The sequence below is a fragment of the Falco biarmicus genome, chromosome 6, assembly GCF_023638135.1.
Source record: "Falco biarmicus isolate bFalBia1 chromosome 6, bFalBia1.pri, whole genome shotgun sequence".
Classification (NCBI taxonomy): Eukaryota; Metazoa; Chordata; class Aves; order Falconiformes; family Falconidae; genus Falco; species Falco biarmicus.
Window position 1 is genome coordinate 11,406,572 of NC_079293.1, and position 25,734 is coordinate 11,432,305.

General features: G+C 44.0%; 1 protein-coding gene across 1 annotated transcript; it reads left to right on the plus strand.

Annotated features, from left to right (window-relative positions):
- Nucleotides 1–18,591: 18,591 nt before the first annotated feature.
- On the plus strand, nucleotides 18,592–23,231 carry EEF1A1 (eukaryotic translation elongation factor 1 alpha 1). Its single transcript, XM_056342222.1, has 8 exons — nucleotides 18,592–18,729; nucleotides 19,518–19,708; nucleotides 20,588–20,767; nucleotides 20,895–21,191; nucleotides 21,445–21,595; nucleotides 21,800–22,056; nucleotides 22,276–22,510; nucleotides 22,828–23,231. Exons 2-8 carry the CDS (start codon nucleotides 19,565–19,567, stop codon nucleotides 22,950–22,952), a joined length of 1,389 nt encoding a protein of 462 aa, XP_056198197.1. The 5' UTR covers nucleotides 18,592–18,729; nucleotides 19,518–19,564; the 3' UTR covers nucleotides 22,953–23,231.
- The last annotated feature ends 2,503 nt before the right edge of the window (nucleotides 23,232–25,734 follow it).

Consider the following 25,734-nt stretch of genomic DNA (forward strand, 5'->3'; position numbering starts at 1 on the left):
CCAGCAGTTATTTAAATCCCAGTTGTGTAACAAATGGGGCGGGGGTTTGTTACACAAAGGCATGCCAGAGGATAAAAGCCTGCTACCTTGAGTGAGAAACTGGAGATACTCCCAATTAAATCACCATCGCAACCTTTCTACTTCCCTTCCTTCGTAAAGCTGCCATAATTGTTGTTGATCGTATGTTTTGGACTAAAACTACATCTACGTGATTCAAATGCTTGACACAGAAATCAGTTATTGTGTGTAAAACCATTGATCTGACTTGATGCAACACCTGCACCTGGTAATTTCTAAGAAGCTCCAACACCCATCTGACTAATTCTCAAGAGAGTCATAACTCAATACAGTGAAAAAGGCATTTCTTTGAGAAAAGGGTTTTTTCTACATGAAATTTTAACTGTTTGACCTTATCACTTAAGCAGTGCTGTTCTAAAATAGTTGCGCATGTTATTTTGGAGAAGTACTTTTCCTTATCCTCCTGTAAGCTCCAAAAATGCTGAATTGATTTTTTGCTTCTCAGTAGCATACTTAATAAGATTACACATTGGCAGAATTCGGGATTGGATCAGACTCAAAACATGAAAACTCAGGTTGTGGAGCAATTAAAAAGAAGGTTGAGGTACTGATGTGCATTTTCAAATGAATGCAGATTAACTTCAGAATAATGGTAACTTTGCTCTTATTGCAACATAACCTGTATGAGGTTGCAACACACTTTGAGAGAGGGTGCCTGGGAGTTGCCCAAGGCATAGCAATGGAAAGAAAGTGTGGCTTATGAAGCCAAAATTCTGTTTGCCTTCCCCTCTCTTTAAAGGATAGCTGTTTGCTATAGAGTAGACCTGAATGAAGAGTGTTAATAGCCTTTCATAAAGTGTTCTTGGGAGGAAGTTTCATGAAAGGAATTTCTTAAAATCCTTTGTATACAGAAGTTTCCATATGGCTGCTTCAGAACAGGAAATTAATATATTAATTTTTCTGGTCTTTTCCTAAATTAAATTGCATTGTAGACATTTAATAAACTTAGCTCAGCTAGACTTGGATATTGTCAAGTTTTCTGATGGAAAACACGATTCTGTTGATGTTCCTCTGAATACCCCATATGCTGAAGCATTCTAGCAGTAAATGAGTGACCTTCTATTTCTGAATTGTCTTATTAGCTGAGAAGACTTAATAGATGAGGACCCAGAGGGTTTGTTTGGTTTTGGTTTGTGAGAGGTGGGGTGATGGTGAAAAGAAAAACAAAACCAACAAACAACCCACAAACAAAAAACCAGCAACCATCTTTTTCCCTACTCCTTTATCCCTGACCATCTGAGCTTCATGGAAAACAAGAAGCAACAAGTGCCTTCTGTATGTACAAGTTTAAACAGTCTCTGCTGAAGGGGAAAATAAGAGTATTCAGTGTATTCATTAAGAGGAAATTAAGCAACAGCTGATAACTTGTAAGCAATTTAGGGATTCAAAAACTGCACGTAGTTTTTTGTGACAATATAAAGAGAGTCATTGCTGTGGCCACCTTTAAAAGGAAACTGAAATGGGGTATATATTGACGCTCAGTTCAAGACTGACACTGCCTGTCAATGTTTGAGTCATTTGGACAGTGCCCTGCGTAATTTACTTTTAACTTTTGGTCAGCTTTGATGTGGTCAAGCAGTTGGACTAGATAATTGCTGTAGGTCCCTTCCAACTGAAATACTGTATTCTAAGACCTAAATCTGCCAGTCCCGTTGAGCAGTAAGTAGCTTTAATGCTATTATTTAAGTAAAAACACGTCAACTGCCTTTTGTGTGAAGGAAGGGCTAGGGAGGGAGGTGGGGAAGAAAAAAAGAAAGGAGGGCTTTTCCTTTAACACAAAAAAATGTCTGTCTTCTGAATGAATGATCTTAAAATTAAACTGTATGAACATACAAAACATCAGTAAGTGAAATTTGGTTTAGACTTGACTGATGATGCTTTCAAATTTGCATGCTATGTGTGGTCAGTGCATCTTGCACGGTGGTTTTGTTCAGCTGGGGAAGTACATAATAACGTTAAGGGGAGGGGAGGGTGGGTTTTGCTGTCCAGTAGAAAGAAGGTAATAATGTGTTGCTCTGCTCAGATAGGATGGAAAATAGCATTTGTAGAGGAATTAATTATTTACCATGGTCTGATTTGCCATCAAGTCTCTGTCATTACCTTCGTCATAACTGGCATTCATTTTGCAGAGTCAAGCACTGCTCCTGCAGTTAGCAGGCCTGATTAAAGGTCTGAGACTGAAGGTGAAGGAGTTTTAAAATAGCCATAACTGGATAACTCGTTCATCTGCAAGTTGAACTATAAAGTCATTTGGAATGGCTATGGAAAGGCTTAATTTCTTGTCTGGAGTGTTGTTTAGTTAGTGCCGTCTTTGTCTTTTTTTCTTTTGGATTTATGCATATTTTGGAATCTACTTCCAATGCAGTTACTTACGTTGATATTTTCTGCTATAAAATAGCTTCTGCTTAAGCTTAACAGCCCTCATGTAGAGAGATTGAGAAATTAAGATATTTGAGTTTTTAATACATAGCTAGTAGAATTGCTAAGCATCTCTGAATGGTTTTGAAAGTAGAGAAAACCGGCAAATACAAAATGTACATAGCAATAGAGGAGGATCACGCTGTGGAAGAATATTCACACAGGGATAGGAGTGTTAATGTAACATCTCTCTGTAGAGTCATGTTGATGCCAGTGGTACTTTAGGCAGCTATTTAGAGTTAAGCATCTGCTAAAACATTTCGCTGTAGTATGACCTAAAGTCAAATCTGCAAAGGAGATGGCATGTGGCAAGGCTGTGTTATCATGCATAACTGGTAAAGTACGTGTCGCCAGCAACAGAACCCACAGTTCTGTCACAGGCCTAAACTCTCTCTCCCGTGGGAGAAGTGGGCTTGAACTCCTGCCGACTGAGGGTGGAAAGAAGCCTTCTTCCCCCTTCTGTCACAGATGGGGGTGGGTGGAATTAAATAATCAGCACTTGCTCCCTGTTTTAAGAGAAAATGAGTGACTTTTTTTTTTTTTTTTTTTGGTGAACAGCCCACCTTGTCAGTCCTCTCCTTCTCAAGAGCTGAGAACACAGCCTGCATGATGTCTGTGGAGCTACGAAAGGTTTAGAATGAAAACAGGTACCAAGCAGCCGTTATGTCAAAGATTGGTGTAGCTGCCTGTGTGCAGCCAGGACCTGTAATGTCAGTGGACACAGGTGGGCAGAACCTTCTCTAGAGATGGGCAGCAGCTGAGGCTTTGACTACCCCAGTCAAAGTGTGTGCAAAATATGTTCGCTCAAGCTTAGATGTAATAGGTATCTCTTACTTTGCATGCATTGCTATATTCTTTGGCTTCAAATTATCCCTTCTTACTGAAACAGGCTGTGAAAAGCAATCCACAGCAGTCTTCAGCAATCAAAGAACACACTGAAATCACAAGCCACAGAAGCTGCAGTTCCTCCCCACAGCTATCCTCTTAACGGGGTGCTAACTTCAAAGGTTACTTTTGACCATTGAAATACCAACTGTATTAACAAGCGGTCAAAATGCAAGCAGCCAGTTTGAATTGCTGGAATTGAATTATAAGCAGCTGGCTTCACTTCTAACTGAGGATCCAATGGTAAAAAGAAAAAAAAAAAAAAAAAAGGCAACAGACCAAAACAAAATTCCAAACTAAATCCATCTGTCTGCTTCTACTCAATGAAAGTTAAATAGTAAGTGTGTCGCTTTGAAGCCCAGATGAGTTTCACTGTTCAGAGAACGTGCAGCCTGTACAAACACACTTTTACCAAGGCAGATGCCTTCCTACAGGAGGAAAAAATAAATCTCTCTACAGGTTTTCTCTTCCTCTGTGTCTGTTTTAAGTCTTCTGAATCACAAAATGTGATGCAGTATCACAACCACATGCACAGATGGGTGGTTAATGTGCAGCTCCTGTTGTTCCGAGGAGGCTTGCTGTTTGACTCATGTCTTTTCAGCTGAGTCATGAAGTATAACTATGCGGCTGTGCATTTCTTTGTGTCAGTGCGCCAGGCAAGGAGGCTGCTGCTCAGAGCAGCTCTCTCTGGCAGCGAGGGAACACAAAAGCGGGGATTTAGAGTGTGTAGCGGAGCAGTGCTGAGCTGGTGCATGCTTCTGCAACAATGGAGAGCCACGGCGGGCTCTGCCCCAGCACGGCTGTCCCCAGCCAGCACCCCCTCCTACCAGCTACCCGGTGGGCAGTTGACACGTGTATAAGAAGGCACAGAGGACAATATAGAATAAGGCACTGTAAGAATTCAAGGCAGTTGGATGGAAATAATTTCTCCTGAAGTGCTGATCCTTCAAAATCTCAAGATCAGCAAGTCAATTAGCTCAGTCAATAAAGATCATTTACTTTCACCTTTTGCATAGTGCCTTTACTGCATGTGGGTTTGATCCAAAAACTACATGTCAAGAAACATACCAAACCTTTCCAAGCAGTCCGCAGTCATGCCCCAAAGTATCCTTGGAGGTCCCTGCACCCCCATACGCACTTTGTTTGAAATCACTGCCTCTGGCTGTAATTGTGTCCTGGAGCCTTTGCTTTAAATGAAAATGGCTTCACGTTGAACCCTAACCTTTATTAGCATCCTCAAAAGGAAGGAGCCCCTGTGGTAGTTCTGCTTCTGTAGAGCTTTGAGTAGACCTACTTGACTCCTTCAGAGAGAAAAGTGACCTTAGGTAGGTAGGAGAAATGCATTGGTTAGCGATGTATTAATGATACGGTAATGAAGCATGAATAGCTAGTCTTTACATGTCCAGTGTTTTCCATCTGAGTGACTTCAAATGCTTCCCAAATATCTTGGCATTATAGTGCCTTAGTGCCTTTCTTCTGTAGCTGATACAGTGTTAGGGACAGCTACTTGGAAGAGAGGGGGGGGAGGCAGTTGGAGAGTGGGAACCAGTACAGTGAAAGACTTGCTGCTCTTCAAAGCCTCTGTACTGTGCAAACAAGGATGTGCAGCCCCAAAGCTTTAGAAAAATCAGCAATTGGATGGTGACTGTTAGATTAGCAGGTTTGTGTGGTTTCAGTCCTAGATAGCTGGGGTGTAGAGGTGAAGGGTTTTCTCTTTATTTTTCTTTGTCAGACTCAAAGTACAGTTGGTTCCAGCGTGGAAGGTTCTCACATCTAGAAGGCAGGTAGCACAGGAGGGGAACCAAAAGCTAAACACTGGCTAATTTTTATGAAGGCACAAACGAGGGGTCAGAGGAGCAGGAGGCTCTGGCACAGCAACGAGCAGCATCACTGGGACGGGATGCCAGCTGTGGGGGAATGCTTCCTCCAGCAAAGGCATCTGGCCAGTGCAGTCTCCGTTGTCTGCATGAAATCAGCTTCGTGTTTTATATGTCAACTGAGTTAGAAATGACAGATTTTTAAGGATGTAACTGTGATGCAAGTCTAGTTTTTCCGTTAAGTGACAAACTGGCAACGGTGTAACTAATTTACAGCGTATTGTAATTCTGCTTAGTATATGGGAAAAAGAAAATAGTACCCAAATGCTTTTCATTTTTTTAATAGAATGTGAGTCAATCACGTGGCTTTTCCTAATAACTGCATCTTTTATTTAACATCCACATGTTGCAGCTATTCACTTTTAAAACAAAATTCAACAAAGTATAAAATATGGGAAGAGGCAGGTATAGGTACACTGCCTTAAACTGTCTTGCTTAAGGAAGAGAAAGGAATTAAAAGAAGTTTGTGTATTGTATACTGCAAGTGGTATTGCTCATGGTAATTCCTAGAGCAGGCGAGTTGTCTATAGAGAGTTTCAGTAAGTTTATGACTTCTAGAGCCAAGTGATGAATTTATTCCGGTTAATTTTTATTTCTGGTGACCAAGCCTTCTACCATTTTATTCTGCCAAGTTATGGAGGTGAAAAGCTTAAAATGACTGCACCTGTGGCTAGTTTTACATTTACATCTACATAGCATTTCACTTTCACTGCTAACAGTGACTTTCTGGTAGGCACGGCTGTACTCCCTGCTCTCACTTTCTCTTGTCTGATTGAAAAGGGCTCAGGACTTTGTGTATGTGTTAACTCTTTTTTTAAAATCTGTATTTATTTATTCAACTCTGCAGTTTACGTTACATCGTCTACAAATGTAGCACTGCAGTATAAACTATATATGCCTCTAACTGGAAAAAATGTGGTTACACTGATAAGGTTTTGCTTGCAGCTGCGATCATATGAGACCTGCTTTATAATTCATCCACTGGGAATCTTGTGTCTATTTTGGAATCTCTGACATGTGCCTATTAGAAAGAAGGTAACTGAGAACTGTATACTGGCACTCTCAAGTACAGTGATGACAGACCTTTTTTATTTATTTATTTATTGTAAACCTTGTGGGTACTTTTGGACTGAGACTTGCCTAGCATGTCATAAGAGACAGGATTATAAATCGTGCTTAATCACTGTGGTTTACGTTAATAACAGTTGAAAACCAGTTCTACTGCTGCTTGGATGGTAGCAGGAGTGATTTTTGTTCTGTTGAGAGCAGCTGGGCAGAACCACCTCAAACCACCCTATACTTATGTTAAGGTAAGACGAGGGTGTTATGCTGTATGTTGCACTGGGTATTTCTGCTAATCTGCTTAATGAAAAACAGATTTGGGCTTTTTCACAGAGGTTTGTGGTTTCTCTTTTCTCTTTGACTTTGAATTAATCTGTACTTTCTGCATTTAAGAGTACTCTGGTGTCATTCAAAAATGGGTAACTTTTGGGAGATGCCTATATATCCTATGGATAGCAGGGGAGGCCCTCTGGTAAATTTGATGTAAGTGTTGCCTGTGCTCCAGGCATGGTCTGTGTTCCTTTTCTCTGAGCCTAGTCAGAGCGAAGTACATGAGACACCACTGCTGCCATTCTGGGAGACATCAAAGATGCTTCAACAACGGTTTGGAAACTTTGCTGGTTTGTCTGAAATCATAATTTCAAAGCCGTCGCATGGGTTATTGTTAGAGTTGTGTTTTCATACTGCATTTTAAACAAGCTCTGTGGTAGTTGGTCTTGTAATCCTAAAAAGTCACTATTCTGTCTCTTTTGCAGTGATATTTTTTAATTTATTTTTTCCCCCTTAGGTAGTGCTTTAGGCAGTCACTGGATATCAGAATACGTTATGTCTGGAAGAGAGAAAATATGGAAGGACAGAATGGTTTGTAAAATTGAAATGGAAAGCATATCTGGTTGATATGTTCTTAAAAAGCAACAAGAATATAAGTGATAGAGTATTGTCAGCTACTGCTTAAAGGTTATGTATATTAGCTTAACCAATCTGAAATGCCGAAAACCTGGTTGGGCTTCTCTAAGATGCAGCATTAGAACATGGTGGTGGATACATTTTTTCTTTTTCTTTTTTTTTTTTTTTTTAAACGCCTAAGCAAAATTCAATGAAACTTAAACTCTGGATTTATTTGGGCACTTTTGTTGTATATTCAACGTATGAAAGGAATTATTTGAGTAGAAAGTGAACAATACATGATCAGATGTAATTGCTGCATATTGCCATTAATAGATCACTGGGTGCACCTGGGTATTGTCTGTTGTTGCTTGTACCCTTTAAGTCCCAGCCTCTGTTAGCAGGCATTGTACATGTGTATAGCAAGAAAAGGAAAAGAAAAACTCCGAACAGCAACAGAAAAAAAACAACACACAATTCCTGGTTCAGAGTTTAGAATTAAGAGACTATAGAGGTTGTCACAAGGTCAGGGTCACACTAAGATGACCAAGGTGATCTGAGCTTTCCTAGTCATGCACAGAGTGAAAAGTTTATAATATTGTAAAGTTAATATAATATTGTTGTAAACTTGTGAAGTTGTAAAATTCTAATTCTTATTTTGTGTGTATTACCGTTGACTTCTCTGCTGAATCATGAATACTTACTAGCAGCAGAGAAATAGACTTGCCATGGAAAAAGACTCAGAAGCTTTTTTGGAAGAGGTGAGTGTATTTTCACAAGGTTTAAGTATGAAATGCAGGTCTGGGCTTCTTAAATATGTGTATAGTATGTGACAGCCTAGATCAGCCTTGGTGGTTGTAATCACCACATAGCTTAGACAAGAGTATAAGTGAGTGCAATTTCACGTCGTAGCTAATCTGATGTAACTGAGCCTTGCTGCCTAAATGATATGTCCTGCCTCCTGTGGGTTGAATCCGGGGTTCACGTGGCCATGGAGTTAATTTGTTCAACTGGGTGACTGAACAGAAAACAAAAGAAACAGCCCCCACCCCACCCCCACCCCCCCAAAAAAAATTTTTCTTGTGGATAGCTTCACTGCTGTCACACCCCTTTCTACTATATGATTACTAGATTAAATGCAGGAAATTTTCGGGTAGATAGAGGAGAAAAGTAGTTCTGGCAGGTTTTCACAGCTGTGTAGGTTTAGCTTTGACGTAGAGTAACACCTTTCAAATTGCTGAACTCAGATGCAAGCTTGGAATTAACTTATTTTGGAACAGACTTTCTTTTTCCCTTCATAATCTCTATAACTACAGTTTGTTTTACACACACCAGTTGCTGTCTGCTTCATAGGAATGCCATTCTGAACTGCTAGTGGATGATGTTTCTCAAGAATATCCCAGAAGGGGAAAGCAAGTGAACAAGTTGCTGCTTCCGTAGTTCCTCTGGGTGTGTGAATGTTGCTGGGTTACATGAGTCACTGCACAGCTCTGCGAGGTAAATGGGACTGTATTAGCTTGCAAAGCAAGTATAAGCTATTTCCCATAAACAGTGATACTGCACTTTGTCTCTAATGACTCGACGGAGCTAAATTTAGAGAAGGAGCTAAGATCTACTTTCTAAAAAGCAGCGTTTCTTTACAACTGCCATTTCAGTCACATGCACACCCCTACCTTAGATGGTGGGAGGACCCCATTCAGATGCGGGGGGGGCACTGCTTGTGTGCACCCCTACACATTTTCTGTTGGAGTACTTGCATGTAGCGTGCACACATGATTAGGTTTTCTGTGGTGAATGACTGTGTATTTCAAACAGCTGGGGGGTGATTTAGTGTCCTCTGTGCTGAATCAAAAACAGCATACAGAATTAAAAACTCAGACTGTGCCTTACATTTCAGGTCACCTTAGGATTTGCACAGACTGTGATATGGAGACTGCCCGGTAACCGAGACAGACCTTCTAGGCCTTCCTTTGCAGAAAGGGAACCCTTGATTGCTATTCAGTTTCAGCAGTACAGGCTGCCTCCTGTTGAGAGCAGAAAAGTTCCTGTTTCAGGCAGCGGAGGACAGTAACATGTGACTTCCTCGTATGAATCAGTTAGCAATGTTTTCCTGACCTGTACTGTCTTTTTTACGTGTTTTACTTTAATTCTGGCCCGTGGGATAGCCACACCTCTAAGCTCAAACCATCAGTCTTTTACAGTTCGTATTCCCCTCGTCTGCCCCCTTCATATCTCTGTCATGGTGGCCTGACGGGATGGCATGCCAGCCTTGGCTCCCCTTGCTCTGAGATTTGGCCTGGGTGCAGAGAGCTGACTCAACACCTGTTCCCAGTTTAAAGGGGCTGAAGTCTACTTTGTACAGTGTGTGGTCCAAGCTTTTAACCTCTGAAATGCCATTCCTCTGTGGACCCACAGCTTGCAAACCTTGCAAACCCACAGCTGCTGTTTTTCACAAGCGTTGTTACCAAAGGGTCTGAGGAGCGGCAGCGTGTACGGACTGGCCTCCCCCATCATTTTAGTTAGCTGATAGTTCCTGTCATGGTATCACTGCCTGTGGGAAAGTCATGTGCACTTGTTTTTAGCATAATTCTGGTTGTTTAGAAACTGCTGGAGAAACCAAACATGTTTTCCAGTATTTCATTTTGATAAGAAACTAGTACTGAATGCTTTATAATATGCCAGGAATCTACTCAGGTTCTACCAGTTCTAACATAACCTGCTATATGCAGCAGCAGGAGAAGATTCTGGTACAAAATTTCTTCTGTCTTTCACTTTAACCTGACTCTTCCTTGGTTAGGATTTAGAACTGACTATTCTGTTTCCTTCCACACCCCTCTGTTAGTTATATTAGGCTAGCTATTTGGGTTGTAGTAAAATGTACTTCATCATCTAGTGTGGAAGGTGGAATTTATACAGTGAGATGAGCGATTACTTGTTGAAATATGTGTGAATTTCCATTCAGATGTGACTACTGTAACTAAAAAGATTGACCTTCAGTTGATACAAACACATTAAAGTCCCAGGGAGATTTCCTTCCGAAGCTAAACAACATGGGCTCAAATTAGGGAATAAGAAATTCATTCACGATCGCACAGGTCTTCTGAGTAATGTAAACCTATGGAAATTAAGTCCTGAAGAGATTTTTGGTTATCTACAAATAAGGATGTATTAGTTATACTTGAACCGTTCCTGATAGATATTTAGGTGCTTGTAAGAAGTTGGGTAACAATGGGGATTCCACCAGCTGCCCACAGAATCTGTTCCAGTGTTTTTGTCTCAGGTTATCATCTTGAAGCATGGTTCCTAAGACGGACAAAGTATCTCAGTAGAGGCTTTAATGAGCACTGAGTGGAAGATTTATTTTACATATCTTACAGCACTTCTGTTTATACATCTCGGTATGTTTGCTTTTTTCACAAGAGTATGGCCAGTGTTGACTCATGTTCAGTTTGTGATCCACTCTAACCCCAGGTCTTTTTCTACAGGACTGTTGGCTAGCTGCTCTTGTCCTGTGTTTGTGCAGTGAACTGTTCCTTAAACAGGACAAATATTAACCTTGATTTATTTCCTAATTATTTTAGACCATTTCTTTAACTTGCCTACATTATGCTGAATTCTGCTCTTGACTTCTGAAGTGCTTAGCCCCCCCCTTTCCCCTCAAATGTGCAATTTATGTGCATTTATGACTGTGTATTTGTATGATGGAATAATATCTGTGCCCACAGAAACTGATTTGATACAAACTTTCATAGTGATATTAGCAATTACTTCGAGTATGTGTCCTCTTCAGCTGGTCCCCTGCGCATCCATTATTTTGTCCAAGGTTTGCTGAGCTTAGTTATGCAAGTTGCCTATAAGGAGTGTCAAACCTTCCTGTAAATTAAATGATACCCACGTTTCCCCATCCATGAGCTTGTTAAACCTGTAACAGTAGCAAAGATTAAATTGATGCAGTCTGCTCCTAACAAGCCCAGGGCTGTTACTTATCAACCTATTATTTTTCTAAAAATAGTTCATTTGTTCCAATATATTTTTCCAGGAATTGAATTTAGACCAACTGTTCTATAACTGCCCAGCTCATGCATGTGCAGTCTTTCCTCCCTTCCCCCTTCCTTCCGTCTTTCCTCCCTTCCCCCTTCCTTCCGTCTTTCCTCCCTTCCCCCTTCCTTCCGTCTTTCCTCCCTTCCCCCTTCCTTCCGTCTTTCCTCCCTTCCTCCTTCCTTCCGTCTTTCCTCCCTTCCCCCTTCCTTCCGTCTTTCCTCCCTTCCCCCTTCCTTCCGTCTTTCCTCCCTTCCCCCTTCCTTCCGTCTTTCCTCCCTTCCCCCTTCCTTCCGTCTTTCCTCCCTTCCCCCTTCCTTCCGTCTTTCCTCCCTTCCCCCTTCCTTCCGTCTTTCCTCCCTTCCCCCTTCCTTCCGTCTTTCCTCCCTTCCCCCTTCCTTCCGTCTTTCCTCCCTTCCCCCTTCCTTCCGTCTTTCCTCCCTTCCCCCTTCCTTCCGTCTTTCCTCCCTTCCCCCTTCCTTCCGTCTTTCCTCCCTTCCCCCTTCCTTCCGTCTTTCCTCCCTTCCCCCTTCCTTCCGTCTTTCCTCCCTTCCCCCTTCCTTCCGTCTTTCCTCCCTTCCCCCTTCCTTCCGTCTTTCCTCCCTTCCCCCTTCCTTCCGTCTTTCCTCCCTTCCCCCTTCCTTCCGTCTTTCCTCCCTTCCCCCTTCCTTCCGTCTTTCCTCCCTTCCCCCTTCCTTCCGTCTTTCCTCCCTTCCCCCTTCCTTCTGTTTTTTTCAATTTAGAGATTTTTTTTCTGTTTTTCCAGTGTTCTGGAACCTTCCCATTCCATAGCTTTCAAAGATAATCAGTAGTGGCTTCATCTGGCCAAATACTTCAGAGAGACTGTATTAAGAGTCAGCTAGCTAAAAACAAAGACATCATTTTAAATAAACGGCCCCTCCAGTTCTCCCTCCTTCCCCCCCCCCCCCCCCCCCCCCAATCAAGTTCTTTCTCGTTTATTGGGTTTGGGGTTTTCTTACTAACATAATTAAATATTGAGCACTTCTTCATCTGTCGACTTACTGCTTTTATCAAGCTGTTCCTACTGTTCATTGTCAATTACAAATAATTGGCTTCTATTTCTACCTTAATTTAACTACCAGCAATTTAGAATCTTATGTCTGTGTGCTTAGGCTCGTGATTCTTCCTTTACAGGATTTTCTGTCTTTTGGAATACTGGAGACTAAGCCAAATTGCCCGTCAGTAAACTCAGTATAGGCTGAACAGGTCAAGTATAAGTACTTTTGGAGATCTAGATTTAATCCCATAGTTCTTTTCTGGAACCTTTACAAATGGTGATAGTCTCAAATCTAAATTCACTAAATAAATGTCAAGCATATGCTATATACACTAAATCTGAGCGAGGCTTCTAAATGACTTGACTTGCATGACTTTTGTTACTGCAGTTACCAGATAGGAATGATGATGTACGTATGACTGCAGTGAAAACTGATCCTATGGCCTGAGCGATGCCGAGACTCAAAACCACAGCCGTGTCAGGATGGGAGAGTGAGCCATGGATGGCACCTCAGCTGAACAGCTGAATGTGTCCACACTAATCCTTACTTGTGCCAGGTATTGCCCTTATTCTTCGTTTGGCCTGTCCATCCACTGTCTCCAATTTATAGCATACTTTTGCAGCATGCACCAAAATCACCTTCATTATGCTTATCTCCCTTGCAGCCATAAGCTGCATCGCAGGTTTTCTTGATTCATATAAACCCCTTCTAGGAATCTACCTATAGACTTTGTCTCCCTCCTTGAAAACATGCCTTTACTTGGGTCAGTAGGAGAGGCAGAAAGGGGGGGAATGCAAAAGGTCTGCAAGGTGAGAACAGGGAATTGCAGGCTTCCTGTTGATGAACTTCCAGCTTAAGTGCACAAGCCAGCTCCAATCCTACTATAGCGAGAGGCAGCAACATTGACCTTATGAGTGGACATTTAGCAAAGCTATCGCAGCGTAGCTCAGCCACTGTGAGGGCTCAGAGGAGAAGCAGGAATGTATGGTCAGTGAGTGAGGAGTCACTTAAAGGTTTTGTCACAGGTTTATCAGCACAAAAGGAGGATGAGTATGTTGCTTTTGGGAAAATTATTTTTAGCAGAAGAGACTACAGCTTTAAAATGGAAGTTTAGAAGTTCATGGTAAATTGAGAACAAGAGCCAGACTGCCCTCACCCAGCGGATCTCTGTTCAGTAACTGACACTTTCTTTATGCACAATGCACTATTTTGTGCGTGTATGTGTATATTTTTTTTTTTTTTTTTTTACGCTCCCATTTAGGGCATTTTTTGAATTGAACTCCTAGAAGGCCTTACCATTCATTTAGGGTATCCAAAAGGTGGTGGGATAATTGTAAAAATGTGATTCCATTTGGGGAAGAGAAGCACATGCTGTAGCCTGTTTGCTGTTGGAAAACACTAATGCAAAACCACAGAACAGTTTAACAAATTGTATTGTTTCTCCATAACGGTGGTTACTTTGTCAGCCCTTTACCTTTATTCTGCATTGGCATGTAGTCATTCTGCTTTTTGCCTGGAGCCAGCTCATCAGCTGGTGCAAATTAGCTTAGCACTAATGAAGTATATGAAGCTTTGTCAGGTCTCTACAAGTGAAGGGTCACCTTTTGGTTAAAGGAGGAATTCTTGGATCTGAAGTCTTCTAGTTGTCTGCATTTATCTTCCCATTCACTGTTCTCTTCCAGAACACTTACTGAGGCAGCCATCTGCTGCTGTGAGGATCTCTTCTTCCTGCTTAGAACACTTCTGCTCTAAATCAGGTACTTTCATTTTCTAGCTTATAACAGAGATTTAAATACAGCTGTTAGTTCTGGTTGCATCTACAGTAAGTATACCCACTCTGTCTGGTAATAAACCTTCAGTATCACAGTTCAATTGGTACTGAACATTCAATATAAATTATCCTTCTCATGCTGCAGATAAATGTGGTTTGAAAAGATTGTCCAAAGGACTTTTTTTAAAGCAACCTGTCCCCTAAGCGTTAGTCCTTCACCTGTTGTAAATGCTGTAACTGGAACAGTAGTGCTTCCCCCCAGGAAACTTGCTGTAGCAGAAACGGTGCCTTTTTAAGAGGTTCATGTTAAGTTTTTCAGAAGCCTCTGAAATTGTAGCTGCTTATTCATCTCGATAATGCTTTCAGTGGTTTTGAAGGGCACTCTTATGCCTCCTACTGTAAGACCTTATGTTCTGAATCTATAAGCAAGGTCAGCAATGAGATCAGACAAGGTTGTTGGGGGCTTTATCCAGTCCAAGTCTTAAAAGACTTCCAAGGATGGAGGGTTTTATTTTGTGCTGCCTCCTAAGACAGTAAATTAAAGTGTGTTTATTCTTGTCTCTTCGTCTTACCAAGTAATTTCATTTATATAAAAAGATCAGCTCATAGTACAGAGCTAAATAACTTTCCAAAGTAGCTTTTTTCAAGCAGTTTAGTGACCTCACTGAGTTCAGTTAAACCATTTTTTCTGAGGCAGGTTTTCTGTCTAATCTCTTCATACAGTAATAAACAACATTTTTGTATTAAGTATTCTTTTATTTATTAAACAGATGACTGTAAAATCTGATAGTAAGCATTGGGATCATGTAGGGAAAAGGATTTCATAAGAGATATAAATGCTTTGTGTTTCTATTAAGAATCAATGCATTAAAGAACACTTAAAGATGGATGTACAGCTGTGTTCTCATGCCGTAGCTTGTTGAACATTTGGACTAACGTACGTACAATGACAATTGTAACATAGGGATTAGAAAGCATTTTCACAGTAAGTATGAGATCAATTGTATTACAAAATAACGCTGCATACCAGAATCTGGTTTTGCTAATCACAGATTACTATTGGTAATTTTGAACTGCTTTTCCATCACACTTGCTGAAAGTGCCCTCAAGAAATCTTAGTGCCTCTTCCGTTTATACTGAGCTTGATAAACTGTATTTATCATATCTGTGTTTAAAGTCTTGTGCTTATGAAGTCTGTTTGCTTACACTCTTGAATGACCTTGTGCGTTGCAGTTAGTTGTGTAAGTGCAAGTTACTTTCATCTTTGTGCAGGAGCCTGACCAAACTTCCAGGTGCATATGGAAGGGAGTTAAAATTTTTCAGAGGTGCTCAGTGAGCAGATCCTTTGTTTTCTACAATGATTTCACTGGCCGTGCCTGTGTTCTAAGCTTGCCGTACATTCTGTGTGCCACTAGCTTCTGTGATCTCAAAATCCATTTAACGTTTATTTTTAAAAGTTAGAATATTTGGCTTAGATATACTGACATAGTAACTTTCATTTTAGTATTATTTGATTTGAGAGTCCAAACCTTTTTACAATGATGTCTACTCTATAGTATGGTTTCTACAATACAAATGCTTTAGAGAACCCTTCTATGAGTTTTTACAGTGGAAGCATATGTGAACATAGGTCATTTCAGTCTACCACATGCTTACCAGTGTTTGAGGGAGAATGAATAATTCCAGCCCCCCCCAAAGTCCTATTTCTGAAGTCAGTGTGGATTTAATAAGCACTATTCCAAAGCCCAAAAGGCCTTTACTTCTTTAAATCTCTGATCTCTGTTTCTTCCTAAATGTTTCACATCAAAGAGATGAGTTTTGTTAAATCTAAAGTCTTAACACATTTTTTGCATCCAGGATTTAGTCCAGTGTATGCATGTGTTAGCTGAGAGCATTCTTCAGAATGCATTTCCACTGAATTATGTGAATCTACTCATATATCTGAAGCTCCCCAGCTGTATAAATATTTGTGAGATTGATAATAGGAATGTTCCGCTAATAGAATGGACAATGAGAGATATACTAGTTGTTGAGAGAATAAAAGCATGTATTGGACAGATTAAAGAGGAAATAATAAAATTCTTTTGAAAACTCAATTAAAGACATGGAAGGGGGGAAAAACAACTGTTGTAGCCTTGAACTAGGAACGCGGTTAAAAGTTTGCCCAACAAATTCAGCTTTCATAGCTTTCAGCTATGTACATACCACAGAAATTGCTGTCTTAAGAAATACATAGCTCTAAATTCTAAATGCCTTTATTTATTAAATAGTCTTCTAAAAAAACCCCAACAGACAGTCCCTTGGGAAAAAAAAAAGTGCCATTTAGTATGGGCCATGTGAGAAATCGAGAAATCAGTAACACATTTCCTTTCTCCTGTCCCTGTTGAGGCACAAGGCATTGACTACATTTGGAAAGTGTTAAACCACCTTTTTAGAAGAATGGATACTTTGACAGATCAGTCCATTAAAAATAATCCCCTACTGAAATAGACATTTGAGAGGCTAATTTCAAACCATCCTGAATAATAAAGCTTTTTAGCTGTGTTTACAAACAGTCTTTGCTTTATAGGAGATCCTAAAAATGCTGCTTAGCTTTCTTACCAAATATTACCCTTTGGCTGGTCCTCAACCTGAGTCACTAAATCACTTTATGGTAATGGATTTTCATTTCCAGAGAGTGATCAGCCTCCCTTTCCCTGCCCTTCTATTACCTTGTCTTCATGAGTAACTGCCCCTAAATGTTAGCTTTGAGGCACACTGAACCATCTCTAGCTTCCCTCCACTAATCTCTGCCTAAAAAACATAGAAGGGGAAGAGAAAGACCTTGGTAACTTGGTTTGTTTCTTAAGAAGGAATTAGGGAGTTTGTTTAATGATATCTGAAGCTTTTTGCAGGTTTTACTGTGAAACTGGATTTTTGTGTAAAAGGTGCATTTCAAATTCAGCATCTTCTTTAATGTGATGTGTCTCAAATCACCTTTGTTATATAAAATGCACCTTTTTTTTTTTTCACGTGCAAAATATCAGATATTGTGGAAACACTTTGATTCTATATCAATCCATGAAATACTAAGTTTACCACTCTTTAGTGAATTTGATGCTGGGTCTATCTCAGCTAGAGGAACTTGGGAGTCAAGTGAAAGTCCAGACGGATGAGGTGGGTTTTTTGTTTTGTTGTTCTTTTTTTTAACAAGCAGCTATTTCCATTCTTTACAACTGCAGTCTTAAGAGCATACAAAAAAATTAATGGGATTTATAGTTGCATATATGTAAAGTAACTATTTCTAGCACATGTAATGCACTTGAAAAAAGAAAACAGAGCATATAGCTTTGTTTCCTTTGCAGGCAATTTTAAAAGAACAAACACAGGTTATTTTGGGAGGTTTTTTTAGCTTCTCAGCTTAATAATTTCACTTGAATAGGTATAGGAGATGTTGAATATGTAATGGATTTTCTGACATCAGTTAGGAGTGAGTAAACCAGAGAACAATCCGCTGGAATCACGAGGGCTTTTATTTCCGATGCTGTGAGCTGTTTGGTGACGACTCATTGCCATGATTTCAGAAGTGATTTGCTGGGGCTGGCTGCCAGTTTTCTCACGTGGAAATACAGCATGGGGGCACTTCTGGCAGTTTGGTTTTCTCACACAGGGGTCACATACCCTAACCACTGAAGTGATTTTAATATGTTTGCACAGCAGATGCATCTTTGCTTTGCTTTGCATGTTTGTGCCAAAGTCTTCTGAGCCAACTTTTCCCTGATGGTGCAAGAAAGGAAAAGCTTGCTTGGGAAAAGAAAAAAAAACACAAAAAGCAGAAGAAAAAGCCAAACGATGCTGTTTCTTATTCTGGTGTAATAAGCTTCCCGACATTCCTGCTCTCTACCTCCTTCCCTGGGAGCCGTGCACCACCGTGAGCCGGGCGGCTCCGTGCCTCCTCTCACCTGAGGCAGTTACCAGGTGCGGGCGGCTCGGTGCCGCTAACCGACCGCCCCAGGCGCGCTGCCGGAGTCATTTCGTGTCCCCAATAACAAACAAAACGCGGCGGCCCGGAGCCTTCCCTCAGCGGCCGCCTCCCTCAGGGCCGGGCCGCGATGCGACGTGGGACGCGCCCTCGCCCCAGGCCGCGGGCTGCGGTGCGGGCCTGGCCCCGGCCGAGCGCTGGGGCTGCCGCTGCGCGGTCCCGCTGCCCCTCGGGAAGGGCTGCCGGCTCCCGTCGGGCCGTCTCGGCCGCTTTCCGCCCCGGCGCTGGAAGGGACCGGCCCCGCCTCGCTGCGCTCCGCTCCCCAGCGCTGCGGGCCCCGGCACACGGCGGGCCCCGGCACACGGCGGGCCCCGGCACACGGCGGGCCCCGGCACACGGCGGGCCCCGGCACACGGCGGGCCCCGGCACACGGCGGGCCCCGGCACACGGCGGGCCCCGGCACACGGCGGGCCCCGGCACACGGCGGGCCCCGGCACACGGCGGGCCCCGGCACACGGCGGGCCCCGGCACACGGCGGGCCCCGGCACACGGCGGGCCCCGGCAGGGGCGCGGCAGCGCGGGGGCGGGGGGCGCCCTTTGCCCGCGCGGGGGCGGGGCCGCGGGGCCGCCGGGAGTGGTGACGTGTCCGCTAGGCCCCGCCCCCGGGCAGGGTATATAAGGAGCGGCGCTCACGCCGTCGGTCTTTTTCGCTACGGGTTTGCCGGCGCCGCGCAGGTGAGGCGCGTCCGGGCGGGGCAGGCCGGACCGGGGGAGGGGCAGGGCTGGGCCGTGGCCCGCGTGCTCAGGGGACCCGGCGGGCACCGGGCCCGGGCGTGGCTGCCAGCGCGGAGGGGTGCGCTGGGGGGGTGGGGGGGGAGCGGAGCGAGGCGGGGCGGGCGTGGGGGGGCGCACGCCGGGGAGATGGCGACGCGTCGCTTTCCTTGGATCACCCCCGGGCTGGGGAGCGGCGTGACGGCTGCGGTTCGGGGCGCCCGGCCACCTTCCCTCGGCCGCGCGGGCGGCGGCGTGGCCGTCGCGCCGGGACGCGTGGCGGGCGGCGGCGGGGCCCGTCGGGCGCTGTGGGGGCCGTGGGCCGGGGGGGGAGGGCGCAGGAGTGAAAAAATGGCCGCTCGCCTTTCCTGCCCGCCGCGAGCTCCACAAAATGGAGGACGCGGCGGCCCGGGCGGGGTGAGTCACACAAAGGAGCGGGCCGGCCCCGCCCTCCGCGCTGCCCGCCAGCCACACCGGGCCCGCCGCGCCGCCGCCCCGCTCCCGGCCGCGGGGTAACTCGAGCCCGGCGGCGGCGCGGGGAGGGGGCGACGCGAGGGGCGCTCCGCAGGGGCCCCCCGGCCGGCGCCCGCCCGCTCCGCCCCTCCCCTCCCCCGGCGGGGCGGGGCCGCGGCCTCCATCCCGGCCGGGCCTCCCCGGGCCGCCCCTGACCCCCCCGGCCGGGTTCCCGCCCGCGGCGCCTCGGAGCGCGCTCGCACTGAGGCGTAACCGGTGTTTCTGTGGGGAACTTGCAGGTGTCGATTCTCTTTTGCCGAAAAAACCAACTTGACCGACATCCGAAATGGGAAAGGAGAAGACCCACATCAACATCGTCGTCATCGGCCACGTCGATTCTGGCAAGTCCACCACCACCGGCCACCTTATCTACAAATGCGGGGGCATCGACAAGAGGACCATCGAGAAGTTCGAGAAGGAAGCTGCTGAGGTCGGTGGGCCTGTGACATCCCACAAGCTTTCGGGGTGTGGGAGCTAACAGGGGTTTAGTTGCAAAACTTCAGTCGCAAACTGGTTTGCGGCCACAGGGAGGCGGTTTGGTTGCAGCTGCCCGGGTAGCTGAACGAGTGCGCAAGTGTGCTGCGGCCGCGGGGCAGCGGTTAGATTGCAGTTGTCCAGTAGTTGGACAAATGCTGAAGTGTGTCTCAAACTGGGAGTGTAAAATAAGGGAAAAGAAAAGAAGTTTAAAGCTACATCTGCGTAATTACGCCTGGAATCAAAATTTAAATGCGGTTCCTAGCTTCAGTCTTTGCATATGCGTGTAGTTGAGAATAAGATTAAAGAAGTTGCTGTGATAAGGTTTACTTACAAAAGTGAGGAAAGTGCGGATTTTGGTGTTTGAATCTGTAGAAAGTCTTACAGTTCATACTTTTTTCTCTCTGTAATTACATAGGTCTTAAGTGCATCACAGAACAAAACATAGCAGACATTGGGCTGAGTGGCGGTTAAAGCGTTACCACAGGGATTGCATTAGTAAGAGAACTTAAACGTGTAGAGGACACTTGATAGTAGGGCTTAGGCTCAAAGAGATCTATCATAAAGATGTGTTAGTGCAATTAACAAGTTGTCAGGAAGGCTAAACTGTCAACAGGTTAAATAACAAAACGGTTGGCATCTCTCACTAGTAGTGCCAAGTGTATCTTGTTGCTTGTTTTAAAAGCAGCAGCATTTGTCAGTATTAAACCACTTACTATTCTTAGATTTCGCTCCTTGGCTGAGTGTGGTCTGGTCTTTCTGAAGTAAATGCAAATATACATTGTTCTTAAGAAAAGAGGGTGAGGACTTTTTTTTTTTTTTTTTTTTTCCACAGATGGGCAAAGGTTCCTTCAAATACGCCTGGGTCTTGGACAAGCTGAAAGCTGAACGTGAGCGTGGTATTACTATTGATATTTCCCTGTGGAAATTCGAAACAAGCAAATACTACGTCACCATCATTGATGCTCCTGGACACAGAGACTTCATTAAGAATATGATTACGGGAACTTCTCAGGTATGAAAATAAAAGTTAAGAATTTTGGGAGTTCAGGCAGGTGGGTGGGTGGTTGTGGGGCTTCGTGCAATACCTTGATACATGTGCAGGCATTCTGTAACGAGGGGTTTTTTGTTTCTTTCCAAAGGCTGATTGTGCTGTCCTGATTGTTGCTGCTGGTGTTGGTGAGTTCGAGGCTGGTATTTCCAAGAACGGGCAGACCCGTGAGCACGCCCTTCTGGCCTACACCCTGGGTGTAAAACAGCTGATTGTTGGTGTCAACAAGATGGATTCCACTGAGCCACCTTACAGCCAGAAGAGATATGAAGAGATTGTCAAAGAAGTCAGCACTTACATCAAGAAAATTGGCTACAACCCAGACACTGTAGCTTTTGTGCCAATTTCTGGTTGGAACGGAGACAACATGTTGGAGCCTAGCTCTAATGTAGGTTTGACATTTGTTTATATTAAGAAACGAAACTAGAATTGCAGAGATAAAATGATGCAATTGTAAAATGCACGTTTTTTTAATAGTAATGTTTGGAAGTGTCAAGGTCAAATGACGTCCCAGTGCTTCACAAATTCTTACTCCGCAGTAGTATGCGGAGATAATGCTAAGCTAAACCACTTGCTCTTTTCTAGCCTTGTGCCATTAAAATCGGCAGATGGTTTAATGCCTGGGCTTGTTTTTGTTACAGATGCCCTGGTTCAAGGGGTGGAAGGTTACCCGAAAGGATGGCAATGCTAGTGGAACCACCCTCCTTGAAGCTTTGGATTGTATCCTGCCACCAACTCGTCCAACTGACAAACCTCTGCGTCTGCCTCTTCAAGATGTCTACAAAATTGGTGGTATGTGTTCTCTTCATTGCTTCTCAGTTGCCAGCAATGGGTCGTGTGTGCAGTGGGTCATGTATTGGGACAGAAACGCAGTTGTTTGCCTCAGAGCTGTTGTTTTCAAGTGGAAAATGTGTGGAGTATTTGTTTCAAGTGTTTTTTTTTCCTGTAAGAGCGTATATTCACTGAGCTGAACTGCTAATGTTGCTCCGTTTGCAGGCATTGGTACTGTACCAGTTGGCCGTGTGGAGACAGGTGTCCTGAAGCCAGGCATGGTGGTTACATTTGCCCCTGTCAACGTTACAACTGAAGTAAAATCTGTTGAGATGCACCACGAAGCCCTGAGCGAAGCTCTGCCTGGTGATAACGTTGGCTTCAATGTTAAGAACGTGTCTGTGAAAGATGTTCGCCGTGGCAATGTTGCTGGTGACAGCAAGAATGATCCTCCCATGGAAGCTGCTGGCTTCACTGCACAGGTAATTTTTGCAGCTGTTGAAGGCGTTTGACATCTATCTCTGGATCGTGAAGTACTAGTCTTGTTCTTTCTCACTGGTAGACTAAGCTATAAAGTGACGTAGGCTTGTGTTCTGATACACAATTTGCTTTAAGCAATTACATGAAAAGCCCTGGCTTTGTAAGACCACATCAGCGTTCAAAATGACCCTGGCGTTAACAGAGCTTTCTTGGGTTTATAGGTTATTATCCTGAACCACCCTGGCCAGATCAGCGCTGGTTATGCCCCTGTGCTGGATTGCCATACTGCTCACATTGCATGCAAATTCGCTGAGCTCAAAGAGAAGATCGATCGTCGTTCTGGCAAGAAGCTGGAGGATGGCCCCAAATTCCTGAAATCTGGAGATGCTGCCATCGTTGATATGATCCCTGGCAAACCCATGTGTGTTGAGAGCTTCTCTGATTATCCTCCTCTCGGTAAGGCAGCTCATAAAATGTGTTAATACTGATGTCTGGAAAAGGTGCGCCTTGGTTTCTGGTTTTGGGACTTGGTGTGTTCTGTAAAGTGTTCAAAGCTTTGACTTCCCGTAGGAACTTGAAAGTGGAACCAAAACTTCAGCGGGACAGGGGCGCGCTCCAGATAATTGTCTCTTCTGTCCCAGCCTCATGCAGGTTACTGTCCTAGAGCAGCGTGGCACTTGCCCACTACCGGAAGCTGCGTGTTGCCGCTGTGCGGATAAGGCTGTGGGAATGTAGCCCTAGACAAAAGTCATAAAACATGTTTTTGCTTTCAGGTCGTTTTGCTGTGCGTGACATGAGACAGACGGTTGCTGTTGGTGTCATCAAAGCAGTTGACAAGAAGGCTGGTGGAGCTGGCAAGGTCACAAAGTCGGCCCAGAAGGCCCAGAAGGCTAAATGAAAATTCTGTACATCAGCTGCCACCTCAGTCTTAATCAGTGGTGGAAGAACAGTCTCAGAACTGTTCATCTCAATTGGCCATTTAAGTTTAATAGTAAAAGACTGGTTAATGATTACAATGCATCGTAAAAGCTTCAGAAGGAAAGGAATGTTTGCGGACCATTTGTTTCGTGGCAGTTTAAGTTATTAGTCTTTAAAATTGATAAATTTTTTAAAAATGGAAACTTGACCAAAAATCTGTCACAGAATTTGAGACCATTAAAGCAGAAGTTCAATGCTACGTCTCTGTGTTCTTTGGGTTAATGGTAAAAGTTCATAGAAAAAACTATATAGAGCCCTGGTGGGATCAGAAAGGACAAATGTTAACTTGAGTATGTTCAGATGTTGCAAAGCCAAATTAGTATTTTCTGAAGAGTAGAGTAAAATTCAGCTGCAGGTTTAGTTTTAACTGATCTAAGCCTTAAAATTCTATGGTGCTTTTTTCTTTTGAAGATGGTTTCTAGATTGGATAGCACAAATACCAGTAACCGGTTCAGTATTTTAGTGCATTCTGTGAGGCACTGAGGTAAACCAAGAAAACTTCATATTGGGAAGTAGAAACGGTGTGAGAAAAAACATTTAACCTAGAAAAACCCTTAATCAGATGTTGAGTTTCCTGTAAGTCTTGCACAGGGATTTTTCTAATTGCCAGCCAGAAACATTTCTGTTTTTCCTGGGGAACTGATGAACTGTCATGTAGATTTCCAAGATGAAACACTTGCATCTAAATGTTTTCTAATACATAGTAAGACATTGAATAGCTATGTTTCAAGAATAAGTTCTGTTCAGGATGCTGCGATGCTTGGCAGGCAGTCTCTGAATGACCCACCGTTACAGCGCCCTGCTCGGTTTTTGTTTCAAGAACAAAGCGCGGAGGAAACCCAGCAGGTACTGCCGCTGCCTTGCAGCAGGATGGCGTGGGGAGTGGGGAGTGTGCGCGGGGCGTTCCCCGGGCGCTGTGAGGGGGGTGCGAGCGGGGCGCTGCGGGGCCAGCACCGAAGGGCAGGGCGGGACTGCTCTGCCATCGCTGGGACAAGGGGGTTGGGCAGTGGGATCAGTCAATTGAAGTGGGCTTGGGCAACTGGTCCAGAAGGTTACTAGTCGTTACTGGATAGAGTAAAAGGCTTACCAGGCTCTTCAAAAACCAACAGCTGTAATAGATGGGGGTTCCAGAGTAAGTGTCTGAATTGGTAGATGGAGACGAGCAGTTAATGGATAACCAGATCTGACTTGCGTAATGGTGCAGCTGTGTTGCTAGCCTTTAACACGGTTTCCCCACAGCATCCCCACATGAGTTCAAAGAGAATGTGGTATCTCTGAAGGATTATTGTTTCACGACACCAGTATGTTTGTTCTGTCTGTAACGGCTATATTCTCGTTTGTTTTCCTTTCCTTCTCCAGCTATGTGCTTGCTCTGCAGGAACTCGTAACATATCTGTACTGCTTGGATATGCTTGGATAATCCTGAACTGCTATTAATACTTTCATGCTCTTTGTTTGCTTTGGTTGGATGTTTTCTCCTTTTTGCTCACCTTCTGTGTCTTAACTACAGTAAAACCTTGGGAGCGGTGTACACCACGTGCGAAGGTACAGATGAACTGAGTACAGCAGAAGCAAGGGCTAGAGCAGAGCACTTCAGTCTGGAATTCAGTGAACGAATCCCATCTTTATTCTTAAATCCTCCTCCTAAAGGCTTGTTGGTATCCCCAAGGCAACAGGAAGTACGTAACTAAACTTGAGGCAGATGTAACCGTTGCCATAATAAAGTGAAAGTACCTTGCCATATCTTTGCACACGTTTCAGTTAAACGGCTGGCTTTTTTCCAAGAGACTTTAGCCAAATTTGTTCAGCAAAGTGCAAAGTTCTCGTTGAGGGGAAAGAAATGGCTTTGGCACAAGCTGCGTCTGTGCTGAAATGCGTGAGTTGCATTTGGTATGCATTCCTGTGTAGGTGCAGGATGTTTGGTTTGGCTGGCCACTGCCTGGGTGTGCAACATCCAGCCTGCAGTTCCTCTGCTCCTCGCACAGCGTCTTTAGCTGGGTGTAGTTGCTCTACCACAGTTTGGAAACTAACGTGTAATAAGCAGCTGATTCAAACTGAAGCCTTAAGGCAAAATAAGGTGTGAAATACAGTGCCGGGTGTTCCAGCGTCTGATTGTAACCAGCGGAAGCTGAAGGGAGGGCACCAGCTGAAGCTAAGCAAAGTTATTTCGAGAGGCCACTTTCTTCTGATCGGAATAGTTGCAAAAGCTGCTGGGAGAGGATGATCCATGTTAAAATGGCCCGGCTGATCAGACGCAGGAGTCTGCTTTCTGGTTTGGGGTAGAGGGAGTGGTTCTGCCCCTGTGGGAAGGGAAAAAAAAACACAAATAAACCCAAAAGCTAAAGCCTGGAGAACGGGATTGCAGCTAACAACTTTGTTGTGCACATTAAAAACAAATAGATGCTCGTGAACACTCTGCCTGCGATATTAGCAATTTCTTTCAAGTATTTAAAACCTCAATTTTACACGTTCTGCTCTTTTTTTTTTTTTTTTTTAACTTGTAGACCAGTTTTGCTTCTATGCACTAATGCGATGCCATCTCAGTTCTATTAATCTTTGACTACCTGGGGAAATTGTTAGACTTTTGTAAACAAAATTTGGGAATAAAACTACTTTGGTCAAACTTTTAATAAATGTTAATAGTTGAGAACTGTATTTGTCTTCTGACTGCTTATTTGCTTAAGCAACTTTTACAGCTGTCC